At 42.9% G+C, this 17,262-nt stretch overlaps 1 protein-coding gene across 1 annotated transcript; it reads left to right on the top strand.

Moving 5' to 3' along the window:
- The first annotated feature begins 6,818 nt into the window (after window positions 1-6,818).
- Window positions 6,819-14,989, top strand: LOC146162507 (ephrin-A5-like). The gene is made up of 6 exons (XM_083385464.1): window positions 6,819-6,994; window positions 10,363-10,523; window positions 11,971-12,099; window positions 12,712-12,789; window positions 13,697-14,285; window positions 14,530-14,989. Exons 1-5 carry the CDS (start codon window positions 6,888-6,890, stop codon window positions 14,050-14,052), a joined length of 831 nt encoding a protein of 276 aa, XP_083241590.1. The 5' UTR covers window positions 6,819-6,887; the 3' UTR covers window positions 14,053-14,285; window positions 14,530-14,989.
- The last annotated feature ends 2,273 nt before the right edge of the window (window positions 14,990-17,262 follow it).

Here is a 17,262-nt window from a genome sequence, read left to right as displayed (position 1 = left end):
CACGGGGTAACAGCGGCAAAATTGAGACTAGATTCTTCGCCGCTTGTCGGTATTCAAACATCACGCCTTATTCAACACCTTGTATAATGTAATTGTGCTGTTTTAGGTTGTTTCGATATGCAACAATTCAGCATTACAGGCTTTCGACAAGTTGTTTAACATTTTATGCACAATGCGACTCGTGTTAATATCGCGTCAAATATTTAAAACAGCGCAACAAAATTGCGGCATTTGTCTTTATATCTAAAAATGATGGTATTTGAAAATCGCAAAATAATAAGGTAACATCATTTTTGTCCAAAAAAAAATATACATTAAGATTTGGTAGCATAGGCTTTTTTTTCTGACAGCCAATTGAAAGCAATTAACGCGAAAATGGCAAACGATGCGACAATTTACTCCTCTAATTTTAATCACGCGATGTAAAGCGTTGAAAACTGCCAGCTTGTCGGTTGAGTAAAATCATTCAACATAGGATACCGCAGTGTCGTATATAAATCATTAAAAGCCAATTTAGTGTGGGTAATACGAGTCAGCGTATACGAGCAATGAAAACGTCAAGTTTTAATAAAGGAATACGCAATAGTTGCTGCATATATTTATCAGTCGGGCGGTTAGCCTATATTGAATACATAAAGCACGTCAGACGACTGTGGTGTCCTTACTTATTAATTATTAACCGAAATTGGCGCCATTAAATTTCGAAGAATAGACCTTTGTTGTTCAACTGTCCCGAGTTTGATGAGTAATTTATGACTGGTCTGGTTCGGTTTTGACAAATTAACAAGAGTCTGTTTTACAGGGGTGGGCAAACTTTTCAGCTCGCGGGTCGCATTTTGAATAGAGTATTGTAATAAACAATAGCATAGTAGAGTGTATTAACGTGTGGTGAAATTTTGTACTGGGGTGTAGGCCATTGTAGGGGTCACAATGTCTGACTTGTCTGTAACACAATTACAGACAAGTCAGTAATGATCACAAATCACGCAATTATGGAGGTTTAACAAACGGTGCTCTTATTGTAACAACCAAATATTAATCTGGTTTGGTTATTTGAAGCGGTCACACTACAATGTTCAGCAGAGGTCCTCAAACTGAGCGTCGCGACGTCGTTTTAGTTTTTTTAATGGCGTTATATAGTTATTCCGTTTCGCATCTACTGCAAATGGATTATAGTTTTCTTCAACAAGCAGTAAATAAATTGAGTTTCGTGTACGAATTTTAGTGAAAATTAGTAAAACTTCTATAGGTATGGGTGCGTCGTATGGTCCAGCAAACTTTTTCAAAAGTTTCGCATCACAGTGGGTAAACCAGTTGTTACGTAGCTGTGTAAAAATCATAATGGTTAATACTATTTAGCTAAATGAGTCACACAAAATATGTTGAGAGTTGCAGTTTGTCCACTCTTGGTCCATGAAATCGCCCAAGTCCATTGCACCTGTTGTATCAACATTTCTGCCCGATTAGCACTGACATTCACGCAGAAAACGCCAGTGTGTCGAAAACTTGATAAATTGGGCTGCGCAGGTTGCAAATTGACGAACAGTTTATCGCGCGCCAATATCTGCCACAATATACCAGCCTCGATCACCGATAAGGCTGCCTATCTTCGTCATTACGCTCGCTTAACTGATAATAATCTGATAAGCGGTCGTAGATATAATTTACGACAACACGACGAAACTTGATGAGATAAGAGCTTGGGTGGCGTTGCTCCATGGACGATTAACACGCCGGGTGTAAAGCACACAATAATATTTGCTCCCTGCAACAGATTTATCGTCCAATTATTGTGCCATCGAGCTGAACTTGCTCGATGTTTGTTTTCTATTATGCAGGTGCGGAAACGGAAGATGACATTGTGGCGGATAGGGGAGAATTTGTCTCGCTAAATCCACGGGCAAAAGCAATACGATATAGAAATGGTCTACTCAACAAGTCCAATTACAAGGTGCCCAATGGCGTTCCACAAAGGCATAAGCTTTGCAGTTTGTTTAAATCAATTAGGAGGAAATTATATGCAAACACAAAGAAAATCACACGAACTTCGATTAGGAACGTGTATACTTGGTGTTTGTAACTGTAGAGTCGTACGTTTTCGCACCGATATAATTGTCTTTATATTATCATATTCATTCCCATTACAGATTTTGTGCAGTTTATAATAAACTGTGAAACATACAAACAAAAATGTCTATTTAAACCAGTAATTTCAAACCCTATGTATAGTCTCGGATTACGTTCAAAAAATGATCAAGCTTATTGACCCCTAATTTTTTCAAACTGGTGCTTAGCAATAATTTTAAAATCATACGCCTTTATTTATTAACACTAACGAACTTTAAAGGGAGTTTAAATTGAAATGAACAAACGTGCCCAAATATATAAAAATAATTTAAAAAGTGTTGCCTTAAGTTTTAAAAATTCTGTCAATTCACGGTGACCTTTTCAATTTTCGATTGCGAACAATCATTCTAAACCAAATAGTACGGGCCATAGAACATGTGACGATTCGATGCTGATACCTGAGTGTTGTCTCACTGTCACAGACCAATAAAGTATTGACGCCAGGTGGCGTAAAAGACATAATTTTAACTTACGCTTCAACGAGTATTTCTAATCAATTTTCTTAAGGTTTGCCTCCAAATCAAGGCGAACAATCCTTTTTATTGAAAACAGGGAAATTAGTTAGCCGACACTTTGGCATTTCAATGACAACAATGGCGACTGAATGGTGGTCAAATAAATTTAGCGCACGTTACGATTGTTTTCTCAACATTAAAGCCATCGAATTTGTATGGGACATTTAATTGCCAATGTTTTGTGCGAGACAGAAAGAACAACACACAACGGCAGACAGCCCAGCTGGAAAAGTGCTTTCGGGCGGCGCAAGAGTTTTTTCGGCGAGAGAGAGTTTGTTTAAAGGCGTCGACGGCAGTTAGCTGGTAATTGGGGCAGAAGGAATTAATCCCGACTAATCGCTTGTAAGTTGCGAGGGCCCTATAGTATAGTGCCTTGTGTACTCATGTACTGCTGCATAATCGCGCGTGCCCGTTTACGAGCGAAGATGGGTCCCGCTTACGACTTGGGCGCCCGTTAAATCTTGATCGGGTGCAATAAAAACAAGTGAACGCGAGCGTGGGTAAAAGTTTTGACGAGTCGATTGGAAAGCGATGCCTAACGAGGCGATCGCCATAACGACTTGCTAATATGAGGTTGCGCGCCTGCTTTCAATGGAAGCTTTCTAGGTAACGACCGTGTACCGCAGCTGCGGAAAGGCTACAAAGCGATCGGTTACCGCGCTCACTGGAAATCAATTAGATTCAAGTTGTTAACCCTATACTTCTACACCACTGACACGAATGGAATTGATGTGTTTTATCTAGCATTTGTCGTACAATACTTTATTTGATCGCAAACAGGATATCGGCGTTTAATTTGCGCCGTCTAAGAAAATGTTCAAACGGAAGTTTGCTGTTATTTGTTTATTTATTTTTTCTAAAGTCCATCCACTTGTGCTTCTAGAAATCTAAAGAATTCTTTGCGTAGTTAATAAAAAGTGTGGCCAAGGTAGTTTCATATTTCATCGTAAGTTTTTGTACGCTTACAAAAAATTTTTTTTTTAAGCTTTTCAACCAAAAGATATCCCTAACGCGTGTACAAGTCAACTACAGTGCCCTGAAACTTGCAACTGCCTATAGGTACTAAAGTGGGTTATGGAAATTTCGGTAAAAACATTTAGGGGAGTTTTGTCAGTCGAAAAACATATTCTACAAAAGTATTTTTGCCAGAGAACTTTATTAATAAAAAAATTCCAAAATCACTTGAACGTTGATTTAAAATATCCCTTATACACGCGCAATTGGTGATTTTCACTGGACCGGGCAAAGTCCGAAACAAACTTTTCCCAGACTTTAAAAAGCTCTGGTTTTCTTCGAAAAAAGACACAAGCAACAGCAATTCGATTCGGAGCGAATTCGATCCGCGATTACGGCCGGTTGATCCGCACAGAACGACGCGACCTTGGCAGCGGATCGGGTGACCTTGGCACGCCACGTGGTGTTCCGAAACTCGATTTTTTTTTGGCCCAACGCTGTCGCAAACGTTTAGCCGCTCGGATTTCTGAAACGCCAGTTCGGCGGCGGGAAATTCCCCAGGGTGTTACCGCTTGTCATTCAGGAGGCCATTAAGCGGGCGAAAGTAAAACATATAGAAGAAAAAACAAGGCGCTGCGATTTTTTTTATTTTGCGCGTCGCGACAAATCCGCGATCGCTTGTTTACCGGCGACGCTCGGCCGATGCGCGACAACACCGGGATTAGCCTTCAGTGACGTCACAATCGTTCGATTTCTGCATCGCGCGCTTTCGCGTTGCTGGCGCACCTGCGGAAAAAAACACTCCTATAGCGCCAAGTCCCATTGTCCGTGCTCGCGATTCGGCCTTGTAACTTGCAAGCGAGCCTATGATCAGCTGGCCACGCTTTCGTTCTACGAACCTTCCATTGTTGAACTTTAACAGATTTGTTTAACGTGTATTTCATTTAAGTATGTAGCTGCTTGCTGTAGTTCCCTGCTCTACTCACGGAAAGTAGACTGTATTTTGAGTGACCGTTGAATAAAATGTGAGAGACCGTTTTGGTCCGTTTTAAACCACCTTAAAACAAACACTGTGCGACAAATATTTTTCAAATCATTAAACCTGAAGGTTTGGTGGCAAACGACACAAGTTAAAAAGCTTAATCACAAGGTTGTGTTTAGGTCCATTAAGTTTTTCAGCCAATGAAATTCAAATATGTTGGGCCCCTTGAAATTACCTCACAGGCCCCATTTTGAGAACAACTGTTTTAAATAGATTTTGTATCGCTTCAATAACTGAATCGTCATCGTGATATTGCGCCATTCGGGCGTTATTTTTTGCAACTTTCCCCGGCCCAAATGCAGCACAATTCCGGGGATTGCGACTCTCGTGTCCAGTAAGCGCCTATTTCGAGGCGCGGCAGCCCGATATATCGCAGCTTGCAAGCCCCACAATATACAAACGAAGGCGCCCGGCGCGGATACAAGTGTAAGGCGCTTGTACCGAAAACAGTTTACCGGCGTTCCGGCTTCCAGCGGCGGAAACTCCGTGAACAAGTCTACGTAGGTTGTTGTTATGTAACCAGAGGGATAAAGGCATGCTAAGCTCTTTTCTGTGACACTAATCGGGATGACTGTTCTGCAGCCAATACCAAGCAATAGCGAATTTCAACCGCGCCGCCTTTAATATTCTACACGCACACGGCAAGAGTATACTTTTAAGGCGCCAGTATCAAGCGGGTATATGTTTATGTAAAGCGTCTCTAACCTAACGCTGCAGTTCGAAGGGCATCACGTTTTTCGGCGCGTTTATGAAAACAGCATTTGCATGTAGCGCCGCTGACAGACCGTATTTTTTCGGTTCCGGAAAATAAGAACATAACCTTACCCGATAGAGTTCTTAGTCCTTGTATAATTGCTTTTCTCCGGATTAGCAATTGAGGCTTAGACGCTCAAGGCGCGCCCGATTCACAGGTTATGCTTTTAACTTTTTGGTTAAGTCGCTTGAGGCAAAGTCGGCTAATTTCAGCCACAATTAAGTCCCAAGATAACCGTTAATTTCATACCTTATCACGCGCTCGAGTTAATTTCGGCGTAATGGAGCCATCTTGAAGTTAGGGAATATGTTTTACTTGCAGGAATCGCTAATCGAACGATTACGCGCTTTTAGGTTTAAAAACAGTTTTTAAATAGGTATTTTTTTGTACTTCGCTAAATGTTTCAACGGTTTACTATACTTTTAACTTTCATATAAAGTGTTTAAATGTACATTTTGGTTAAAAAAATTATTGTGTAAAAGACCAAAATATTGTAAAAAAAAACAAAAATAAAGATTTCCTAACAATCCCAAAAGCGAAAATAATAAATTGCCCAAAAAGTGCGTTTTTGTCAGTGGCTTAAGCGTGTTATTTAAATTTGAATTGATAAATATGATGTAGGTTTATTTTTTGCAATGTGTTGCAGCACTACAGCAGAGATACCAATGTACGAAAACATATCTACGATTGCATATGCAGGTGACCCTTGACAAAAACAAACTTTACAGTAAAACGCTGCTTCGAGGCAATTAAATCCAAATATAACCGCTAATGTAGGGGAACGCACTGGGTCGGGCTCAGCACACGCTTACGCGCAAATTACGGCGTGAAATCGTTCGCTATCTCGCCAGCGATATCAGGTGCTGTGGTAATAACCAAGTCACGACGGGCGATAATGGCTGCGCGCAGCAATCGCGCTCGACAGCATAAATATTTTGATAAGGAATCGGCTTCGGCGATAGCCAGCAAGACAACGACTGGCGACTAGCCATGGACTGCGCGCCCGCGAGAGAGAGAGATTGGCGATTAACTCTCGTCGAGAAGGACGAGAGAAAAAGGCAATTGGTCTGGTAAATTGACTGAGCAGCGACCGAAGCAAACAGACTTGTGGTCGAGCAGTTCGGCGAGTGACATGTGATTTGGTGGCGACTAGACAGCTAAGTTGTAGTACCTCGAGTGGTTTTCGAGGAACTAAGATCATTGTTGTCGCAGCTCTCAATGAGACGCATTTAAAGTTTTAATAATAATATCAATATAAGTTGTTTAGTACATTGAGGCAAGGACAGTTGGATTTAGCTTTGCTATTTAATCAGTTCACAGTTGCAGCTCTACGAGACTTAAGCACACTTTCGATTCGAATGGATTACCTCAGCTTGACTGTTGACCCTGATTAGGTGATTATGCATCGCAAATGACAGCGCCTTATGTTTCTTTGCAGAGAAAATCACAGTAGTTTACATTAGTATTTAAAACTGTAAAGAAAATCGAAACGAAGATGAATACCTCTCTACTGTCAGCAATTGTGATCGCGGCCTTGGCCCAAGTTTGTCAAACGGCGAATACGAAGCACGTCGTCTACTGGAACACCGTCATGACTCCTGAGTAAGTAAATGTTTTAACACCAAAAAAATATGTTTATGGGCGCACGACTAAGTTTAAAACGACTGTGGTAAAACGCTGTCTAAAATTACCGCTAACTCAGAATATGATTGTTTATCATTAATATGGCATACATTTAACTACTGTACGTGTTAAAAATGAATAAAATTTCTGCGAACTTAGAATAGGATTGCACATAGTTTGTGTAGAGTTGCTATATTTGTGTAGAGCCAGTAAATACTACAGTTTGTCTAAAATTACCGCGAACTTAAAATATATTTGTTAAACATTAGGCATATATATGCGTATTAAAAGTTGGTTAAAATTACTTCTAACTTGGAATCGGTTTGCACACAGATTTATTGGGCATTTATATAACTACGCACGGCAATGTGTACAGTCAATCATTTCGCCTCCCGCCGCCAGTGTTTTGTAAACGGCCGGCCCTTTGGGCGAGGCGAGCTCGTGTCGTGAAGGCAGCAGTCAGTCTTGGAAAAGCTTGAGCGGCCGAGCATTTCGGCAGAAGCAAATCGGATTAAAACGACTGCGCGAACTTTAATCTTTGCAGGCGAGCGTCTTCCATTGGCCAGTAAAGGTCCATTTAAAACGGGCAAAGACCCCTGTAATCGCTTGGCGATGTCCATATATATACAATGCGCTCATAGGTCGAGGAAAATTACTAGAAATTGCTAACTAAGCGGCGCGTGTTTATCACGCCAGCCGGCCACTGAGCTCTTTAAATGTGCAGGTTAATTGGCTGGTAATACGCCAAAATAGACGTCGAATTAGGCGCAATTGCTCGATTAAATCTGGCCGCAAATTGTTTTAAACGCCGCGCTGGTTTCGCTGCGGGCTTGGCCGTCTGCTGATGGCCATTAAGGCTTCAAGTGTCGGAGCTGTGTGGTTTCGTGGGCAGGGCGGAAGACCGCTGGACCCTATAGGGAGTTGAAGTCGCCGTCGATTTATATTGCTTTAGCTCGTGAGTCAAGAGCTGCGCGGGGCACCTGGCAATTTACGGGCGATGTTTAAATGTGTTTTTAACGACGCGAGATTTTACGATTTCGACTTTTTTTATCGTGTCGCCTGTCGCTTCCGCGCCACACAAGCGACCAACCGCACACGTGGACGCGACACAAACGAATCACCTCGCATTTTATTGTGTCCTGTGCGTGTGTGTATAGCACAGTATATGGGGTCGTATACGTGGGGGTTCACTATACGATCGATTTCCTGCGCCGGTCAGTTTAACAGCCTCGCAAGGACGGTGGGAAAGTTGCCCGGCGTTTCCTCGACGTCACAATAGGCGCTTTTCACATGAGTTGTCGTTCCTAGCCGGACCTATGTGGGCTAAACCTCCCCCGGGACAACAGTGGCCTCTCCCTCTACGGTTTATTGTGGCCACAGTCTCGCGTATAGGCATTGTTGCGTCCTTTAGGAAGCGCAATCGCATTTCCTTTGCGTTGCCTCACGGTGTGACGTCACTCTGTACAGCGGTGTGACGTCACAGTGTGCACAGAAGCGGCGCGTCGGTGAAACAATCGCCCGTGCTTTCGCAATTAGGCTATAGGTAAAATAAATTACAGTGTCATTAATTTCCGACTCTTTTGTGTGTCTGTCTGGCTTTTTTCGTCCAACAGAGCTTTCCATTGTTCTTGGTTTTCTTTTTGGAGTCGATTTCCCACCGAATTTTGGCCAACATTGGAGCTTTCCGTAAACGCGCGCACAATACGCCGCCAACCGCGATTATTACCCAAGTTTCCCAAACCAAATCGCCCCGCTTCGAAATAGGGGAGATCGTTTGTTTAATTGCGGTGTAAACATTAAGGGGGAAATGGCGATTGGTGTTTACACAAGATCGCATGAGAAAATCATTTCGCGGTGTTTGATAATCATAATAAATTCACATACTCCCACAGTGGTCTGCGGTGGGTAGAAACAACCGTCCAGGCGCCCCTAGTCTTGGCACGCTTTGACGTCTCAACAGCGCTTGGGACTTAATTGTGCATTAAATGCAGCCACTTGAACAACGGCGGTCAGATCAGTCGCTGTTTTTAATGCATTTAAATTGCGATTATCTGCAACGCCATAAAAGGAGCTTTTGTGTTGGCCACTTGTTTGGCTTGACGCCTGTTAAGAAAACAAAACAAAACACCTTTTGGAGCGCGCGCGACGAGACAATGGCCTCGCGACAGCGAACAATGCGGTTTTATAACACGTGTTCTCGATCCAGCTTCAAACGATCACGACTTGGCCACAAAAAAGTAAAAAAAAATAATGAACAATTGGCCTGAAACGAAACGCACCGGTGCTGGAGTTAATATTCGCCAGAAAGCACTCATCGCAGCTGGCTGCAAGAGTCGCCCTTAAGTAAATAAATCGCCACGCGTTGAGTCAGCTTAGCACCACTTATCTCTGATCGAGTGGCCCGTTGTTTTTTCCAAGGTCCGAGCCGGTCACCCTTACTGTTGGCCTTTTCAGGCGCGGCTCCGCTACGGACAAATATTGTCTTTAGCGCCCTTTCGCTCTTCAGCGTGTGTATACAAACGTAGCCGGAGCGAGGATTTTTCTGGCCAAGGTGATTGTACAAACAAGAGAGCGGCTTAGCCGGGCCCGCGTTTACACTTTCCTCGGTAGCTTGTTGCATTCGACTTGCTTCTCAAATCGCCTTAAACGAATTAAGAAGAAGCGACGTCAAACGAAAACACGCCAAGCCTAGAAGGGCGATTGTCTGCCGGGCGAATCGGTTTAACTTGGCATCGCGACAAAAAATCGAGACTTAGCGGCGATTTTCCTTATATGTCGCTGGCTGGTTGCGAAATGCCAGTGCAAGTCGTTGTATTTTTTGCATGTGATATATTCATGGAGGCGTGGGCGTGTGTTGTGTGTGTTATGCGATTTTGACGTTGGACGATGACGCGTCAGCGATTTTTGACAAGTCACGTGGGGATGACGCGGCTTTTTGTTGATGACCACCATTTTAATCCGCGTTGCATTTACACAGATAACATGAGCTATACTGTATGTAAACCGCAAAGAGTTGTTGCTGGTGCCTGGCGGGAAAACAGCAAGCGCAGCTAACGCATCGTGACCTAAAAAACAAGGTTTCAACGACCTAAGAAACCGTCCTGATTAAATCATATATAGGCATCATGTATAGTCTTTTGTTATGACTTAAATCTACGATTAGTCATGGACAACGCGAGTTTAAGGCGAAATTTTAGATTACAAACGCACCTAGAAATGTCAAACTTATAAATCTCATCCAATTCTAAGCCAAAACAGTGTTTAAACGCAATTTAGTCCAATATTTTCATGGTTTCAAAATAGTGCTTTGAATCTTCATTTTAACATGACTGTGTCTTTTTCTTCAGGCTAAGAAAGGAGGAACACGTTCAGCACGTGAAGATTGGCGACTTCATGGACATCCTGTGTCCCCAGAAGAGCCTCATGAGTATGATCGGACGCAAAGAACCCAGCAAATTCGATCTGTTTAACGTCACCCATGACGAGTACAAGCAGTGCGGCCTAAACGGTAAGATTTCGAGCATACATAATAGGCGAGCCTTTAAGCCAGACTGCTTGGCTGATTTAAAGGGGTTATTTGCATCAAGTGATCCAATATTGTAGTATAAACTAGTCAAGGTATGCGACAAGCGTTAGAAGTCATAATTAAAACGGTTTCTTATTCTTTTAAACCGGTCAAAGCAAAGCACAAGTCGATGATTAAAAGTAGGAACTGGGTTGAATTTCAACCGGACATGTAAAGCATTACGTTCGTAGCTTAGTAATCGATGTTCACGTCTTCCAACGGCAGCTGTGGTCAATGCGAAGTCGATATCTGGCAAAGCTTTGTTCGACAGGGGGGTCGCGTTATTTCCGTGTCACGTATTTACGCCCACTTGGGAAAGATCCCTTCCGCCGGCGCGACAGTTGCGGCGGCCTAGGTAAAGTCCCCGGGAGCCTATGGGTACTTTTGTTGCCTTTCCAACGTATGACGATCCGTTCGATATAATCAATCATTTACAGGAAGTACCGATTTTTCGCCGAAGCGAACTAGCGCTAATTGCTTGCAAATATGTCGCTTGAAAACGCCCTATTTTGCCGTGTTTCAAATGGCGTCTTGACTAATCGCGCTGATCTGTTCCCGCATTTGCGTATTGTATTTTGACTGTATAACTCCTGTTAAAGAAACTAGACAAAAAATAGGATTCTTAGCCAGGTGATTCAGCGCAAGTGCGAATCACCCGGAATCAAAAGCGGCGCAACATTACACGCCAATTAAAGCCGACACATGATTATCCGTGTGTTGGATAAACAAATTACTCGCCGTTCTGTTAGGCGGGTGGGCGTTTTCAAATGCATTGGAGAGGTGTTTGTCACTTGTGAAAGGTACCACGCGAAAGTTGTAAGTCGGATATGAGAAAAGCCAATTAACGCGACAGGAAATGTAACGATGATTCACCTGCATTTTGCATACCACGACTTATAAAAAAACTACCTGCTAGAAAGCGATCGCCAGGTCGCGCCGGCAAGACAATCTCCACCACCTCATCGGCTAATGTTTGTCTGTTTGCCTTTATGCCAATCGCGCGCCTATCTGGTTTCCCTGTTTGGCCAGTTAATTGGCGACGACAACTAATCGTGTTTCGCCACCTCACCCGGCGCTAATGCTTCGGGACAATAACGCCGAGGTGTCACCGATGGTTTGGGTCAATAGAATCACTTTAGTCGCGTTTCAGCCACTTCGCAAAAACGCGTCGCGCTTTGTCGCTAAATCGCTTAGTTTTTTGGGGGTGACGCAATCCGAGATGCGTTTCAAAGCAAACAAACGATCCTGTTTCTTTTGTAAATCGTAGGCTGTTTGCTTTAAACGAGTGCGAGAGCAAACGAGCTAACAAAAACCTCCTCTCTCAGAGAAAAAGAGCTGTATTTATTTGTGCTTTGGTGCCAATTTTTTTTAAATGTTTTTTCGTTTCCAGGTCGGGGAAAGTTTCTGTTCGCTTGCAACAAGCCAGAACGCGAGAACAAGTTGACTCTAAAGTTCCAGACAATCAGCCCGTCACCACTCGGATTCCGCTTCCAGTACTGCGCCGACTATTACTTCATCGGTAAGTTTCAAATCCTTGCATCACTGTTTGGTAATTTCCGTTAAATTTTCCAACAGATGATTCGAAATGCTTGCAATAGCCACTTTAGCGCGGAAAAGCCCGTGCAAAAATAGTTCCCGCCGTTACGAATTTAGACAAAAGGTAACTTTCGCCTTTGCTTAAGAAAAAAACCGCAAAAGTGGGCCGTGCCTTCGCCTTTTTGGGCAGTCGGTTTGTTTGTGGACACTCACAGCCCGCTTTGGCCGGATTTAGCGCGGTAATGCATGCGTTTTAAACACGCCTTTCTCATCTACTGCTTTGGGCGACTTTTGTCAGCGAACAGGCCAAGATAATGTAAACACCCCGGGCTCGGCCTTCAGCGAAAACCTCAAACGGGCAAGTGTTTTGGGTCAAAACAAGCGCCGAGTTTCGGAGAAAGTGAATTCCCAGCGCTGGCCGCGAAAGCCGCGTCTTCTATATTTCTGACCAGCGAGATAAAGCCGAGCAACGTGCTGTATAGCGTAAACATTCGCGAGGCCTTTGTGGCGTTGCAAGACGCAGCTGCTGCATTTGCAACTGGCTGACGCAGATTTCGGCTCCCCGCTTTAACTTTTTTTCTTTTTTGTTTTATAGCGCTACCACGCGGCCGACATCAGCGTCACGGATGCAACAAGGAAACCACACGAATCCACATCAGGGTCGCATGCAAAGGTAAGAGTTGGAAAAAAACACTGTGTTCTATTGTAGCAACTATAGCCTTTCCCCAGCAAACTATAGCCGCCTTTTACTGAGAAAAGCGCCAGTCGACTGATCGTGTTGCTGTAAATTGGGGGTTTCACGCTTGCGCCTTTCCCAAAACAAACGCGTCGCGGGATTAGGCGCCAGAAATAAGGAAAAAGCTTAAGGCAAGGCCGCGTAAGTTCGAAATCCCGTTAAGCCTCTCTCGTATACAACAACGGCGGCGTATTAACTGGAAACAATGTGGCACAATGAACGCGCTTTCGCCGGTCGATTCTCTATCAAACCCATCATAGTGTTTGTGTGTTTACCGAAAGAAAAAAACACACCAGCACCGCTAAAGCTTATAAATAGATCGCTGCGGTCGGCGGAACACGGGCCAGCGCGTAAAGCTACAGTGTGCAATTAAGCGATCAGTCGGGAACATTGTGACTTGCCGACTGTTACGCGCCGATACAGCATTTGCAAGGCTAATTTTCCAACATCGACGCTTCACGAAACCCGGTAGTTACACGTTCGAGATGATAGCTTTTAGCTGTCGGGTGTCGGGCGATTATTTTTCACCTGGTACCTTAAAAAGCCTAATTTTCCCGTCGGTCGAGTGGCCAACGCGAAAAGGTCGAAAAACAAAACGTGACCCGAGTAAGATTAGCAGCGGGCGTTTAATTTTGTCTGAAAAGATCTAAAAATACTCCAGGAACTTAGAGGTACTAAAAATTCGCACAATATCACATCACTAGTAAAACGTTAACTACAGTGTCCGGGATTAGCTGTTAATTGTCCGTCCACTCAATAAAATATTTTCTTTAGATTTATAGGATTATTTGTACTTAAAATGCGTGAAATTCCAAAATCTTACCGATTTCTTTTGTATTAACAGAAGAGAACAAACCCCAAAAGATCACTACCACAACCACAACTGCCACAACCGAGTTCACCACTACCACAACCACAGAAGCTCCACAACTTGAACTCGACGCCGTCCAGGACTTTATCCACCGTATGCAGAACCACCGCCGAGGCAAGCAGAACCCTTCCACCGTGCTCGTGCCCAAGATAATGAACCCGCTCGACGTACAACACCAGCTTTCTGACAGCTACCCGTACGTTATGAAGGTTGCCCAGACCGCTACTACGCCTGGCAACTCGGCGACGACGCTTGGCGCTATCTCGCGGTTGCAGTTTTTCGTCTCGATTCTGTCGTCGTTCGTCCTGATGAGAATCGTCGTCGCGTAATTTTCGGTAATTTTCGTCGAAAAATGAACTTGAAATGAGGGTTTTGAAGCCCCGGGGAGCGGTTAAACCCCCGTCTCTCCGTGACGCGCGCGACGATGTTTCACTGTGGATTGTACTTCTGCTGCTATTTTCAATCTCTCTTTCCCTCCATAACTATCTCTTGCCTGTTCGCTGCGAATCCCTCCGACAACACAAGGTTCCAAGCATCAATCGAGGAAGGATATATGCAATCGGTAAGAAGCGTTTTTTTTTCGATTCTAATTTAGTTTAAAACATTTGACCAACATATTAAACCGATATAGAAATTTAAAGCTTTTATGGTTGACATTGCTAAAATGAATGAAGTTCAACTTTAAACGTAGCTGGTAAACTGTATAGCTTTCATTTGTAGTTCTATATCTGTTCTATGTTATGAAAAGTACATGCAGCATAACACAACAACTACAGCAACTAACTTTTCTATCTTTTGATTTACAGAATCTTAAACCGTGCGAAACCGTCAACGACCCATGTGCAATCGTGCATGACGCCCCGTCGTGACGTCAGCGCGACAACCTTGCTCAAAACAATCAGCCCGGTGAACGTGATCAACTCCTGACGCAAGTTCTTTCATAAAAGGCCGAGGGATGCTACGACATATTCTGGTCTTGCAGTTTTGTCTTCGTGTTTTTGTGTGTGTGCATTCTTGTACGACTATGGGGTCCGTCAAACCTAATCGTTGGTTTCTAGACCCCTCCGAAGGCTTGCTGTATGCCGCCGGTGCAATTGGTACACCATTTTCGTTTTGATTACGTTTTTGCGTTCGTTTTATTTCTTTTCTTTTTTTCCTAACCACTGTCTTGCGCCCATGCTGCCTCCGCCAAGTGTTGAGTGTTACGCCTACCTTTTACTTTTTCCCCCTCCTTACAAAAAAACCTTGACAAAAAATATTAATAAACAAAAACAAAGAAGTAATGCATTTATGTTGACGACAGAAAAATTTACAGTTAATTGAGAAACGGAAATTCGCGTGTTTCAATGACGCAGTTCCAGCTTTATCTCGCGGATGTTTCTCCTGAATTTGACGATTATCCAGCTTTGGTTTAGCAGTATAGGAAAACAGACATACCAAATATGCTGGTAGGCGCGGTTTAATGCCCGACAGCTGGACGGATATTTCTCTTTAGTGGACAACAAAAAGAAAATGTAAATCTTAGGACGCAGCCGTTGAGCCTGCGGGTGCAACAGCCTTATAATAGAAAAAATGCAAATCTTTGGACAATCGTGTCTTACAAAACAAGCTGGTATTTCCGTTGGTGCGGATTTAGGTTGACCAGCGAGGCCTGTGGGTTCCTATTTCACCGGCCATTTCCCGCCGTCTTATTTCACCTTCTGCTTTCCGCCTTAATTATAACCATTTTAACATTTGTTGATAGTAGCTGATTCAATACCAGTTTACTTTTATCAGCCTTTTTGTTTTGTTGTTATTTAACAAACGATAAACTTGTAATTAGTTTTAGAGCAGTGGGTTGCAACCCTTAGATCGTATGACATGTTTACCTCATTTCCATCACCTTTCTTGATATTCGTTTAGTTTGATCGGTGCCATCATTACATTACAATAAATATCATTGGATTATTACGTGGAACAAGGGTCACCCAAACTACGGCCGCGGAGTTAATTCTCCCGGCCCGCAGTATGCCTCCTTAAAGAGGCTGAAATACGGTTATTATTAATTTCTAAACAGAAATTTTGTCGGGAAAAAATATAAACTGAATTTTTCGGCCAGCGATCGTCAATACTTAACGTTATCCGGCCAGCGATCACCAGTCCCTATATATTACACAGTTGTCCGGCCCTTTATGAAAAAAAATTGGTGACCACTGGTTTAAACGAATATACTGTTGATTGATTTTAAATCTGCCAAATCTGACACAAGCTTCTCGCTCATAGACACGTTGCTTCTAATGTTTTTTCCGCAAGTCGGACTGCGGCGATATAATCGTTGTTTCCGGGCACGCGCGGTTAGCTGTGGAAGATGTTCTGTTTATTGGCCAAATAAACCTTGACAGAACTTGCACGTTGCAGCAATGCTCGGCGCAGAGTTTAACCTATTTATATATCAGGTGGTGTATAGTTAAAATAGAGGGTGGTGGTTTTGTCTTTGTCCGGACAAGATTCGTTCAAAATACCGCTTTACCATATTTGGGGACCTCGACAGTAAATATGGCTCAAATCTTAAGGGCAGGGTCCTTCAAAAAGATTAATTTTAAATATGTTGATGCGTGTCCGAGCTACGCCTATTTTATTTAACAATGAATCCAGACGTTTGCCGCAACTAATAATAGGCATTTTTGTTTTTCGGCGAGCTAATAAGTCTTAGACTTAATCGAGATCTATGGGCTTACACCTGACCTAAAGGTGATAAAAAAACAGTGCTACACCTATAGCCGACAAACAAAACACCAAATCCCTCCATTCTCCTAAAGAGCAGGATCAATTTAAATCCTCAATATAAAAGATGATCAAAAGAAATAAATATAATCTGCATTTTCTACATTTACATATTACTTTATGCAAATACTTATGCTATATTTAAAAATGTGGTAAGAAACGTTATAATGACATAGAATACAATACACAAAAAAATACTTTTATTTACAATTTTATATTTTATTTTGGCTTTTATAATATTAATGGTTATCAACAGATTGGTGTTAGTGGTTTAAATTTTAACTCTGCATTAAGCAATAAAAACATCACACCTTGCTCCAATTGGCATAGTGAGTTTGAAATTGTAGCCAGTCAATGACGAAGTTGTTTTTGTCAGTTGTGTCATCAGCACTTTGTCTACTTGATCCACGCGCAAGGTTGTTTTGCAAATCTTATTTTCGAAACGAGGAAAAATAGCACACTTGTAGCCCAAAGCCTAACCCAATTCCTGATCAGCTGTTTGTTGCTGTCTCAGTGCAATAATACGGCTCATCTACAGCGGCAGTTTTCTCTAGCAAAACAGTAATTAGCCTTCAAGTTTAAAACGGCTGATCAATTCTTCCGCTGGAAGTTTTTTGCCCGCTACTTGAGGCAGACGCCGCTGATTGGCTCTCGTTGGGTTGCGTCACAAAGGTGATTGTGCCGTTTGCATAATGAGCTTATTCGAGGCGGAATTTTTGAAGAAAAACAAGGTTTGAAAGTGCTGTGATTAGAGTTTACTTTTGTCTGAGTGTTTA

Source organism: Ascidiella aspersa, chromosome 3 (genome assembly GCF_963924565.1).
Source record: "Ascidiella aspersa chromosome 3, kaAscAspe10.2, whole genome shotgun sequence".
In the NCBI taxonomy this organism is placed as follows: Eukaryota; Metazoa; Chordata; class Ascidiacea; order Phlebobranchia; family Ascidiidae; genus Ascidiella; species Ascidiella aspersa.
The sequence above is the reverse complement of the archived record's forward strand: the minus strand, read 5'-3'. Positions and strand labels throughout refer to the sequence as shown.

Excerpts from the sequence above, each read along its gene's own strand:
- LOC146162507 (XM_083385464.1), top strand. The coding sequence starts at position 6,888 with ATGAATACCTCTCTACTGTCAGCAATTGTGATCGCGGCCTTGGCCCAA. Across the intron at positions 12,100-12,711 it reads CGCCGACTATTACTTCATCG|CGCTACCACGCGGCCGACAT; the intron begins GTAAGTTTCAAA and ends TTTGTTTTATAG. Across the intron at positions 12,790-13,696 it reads CATCAGGGTCGCATGCAAAG|AAGAGAACAAACCCCAAAAG; the intron begins GTAAGAGTTGGA and ends TTGTATTAACAG.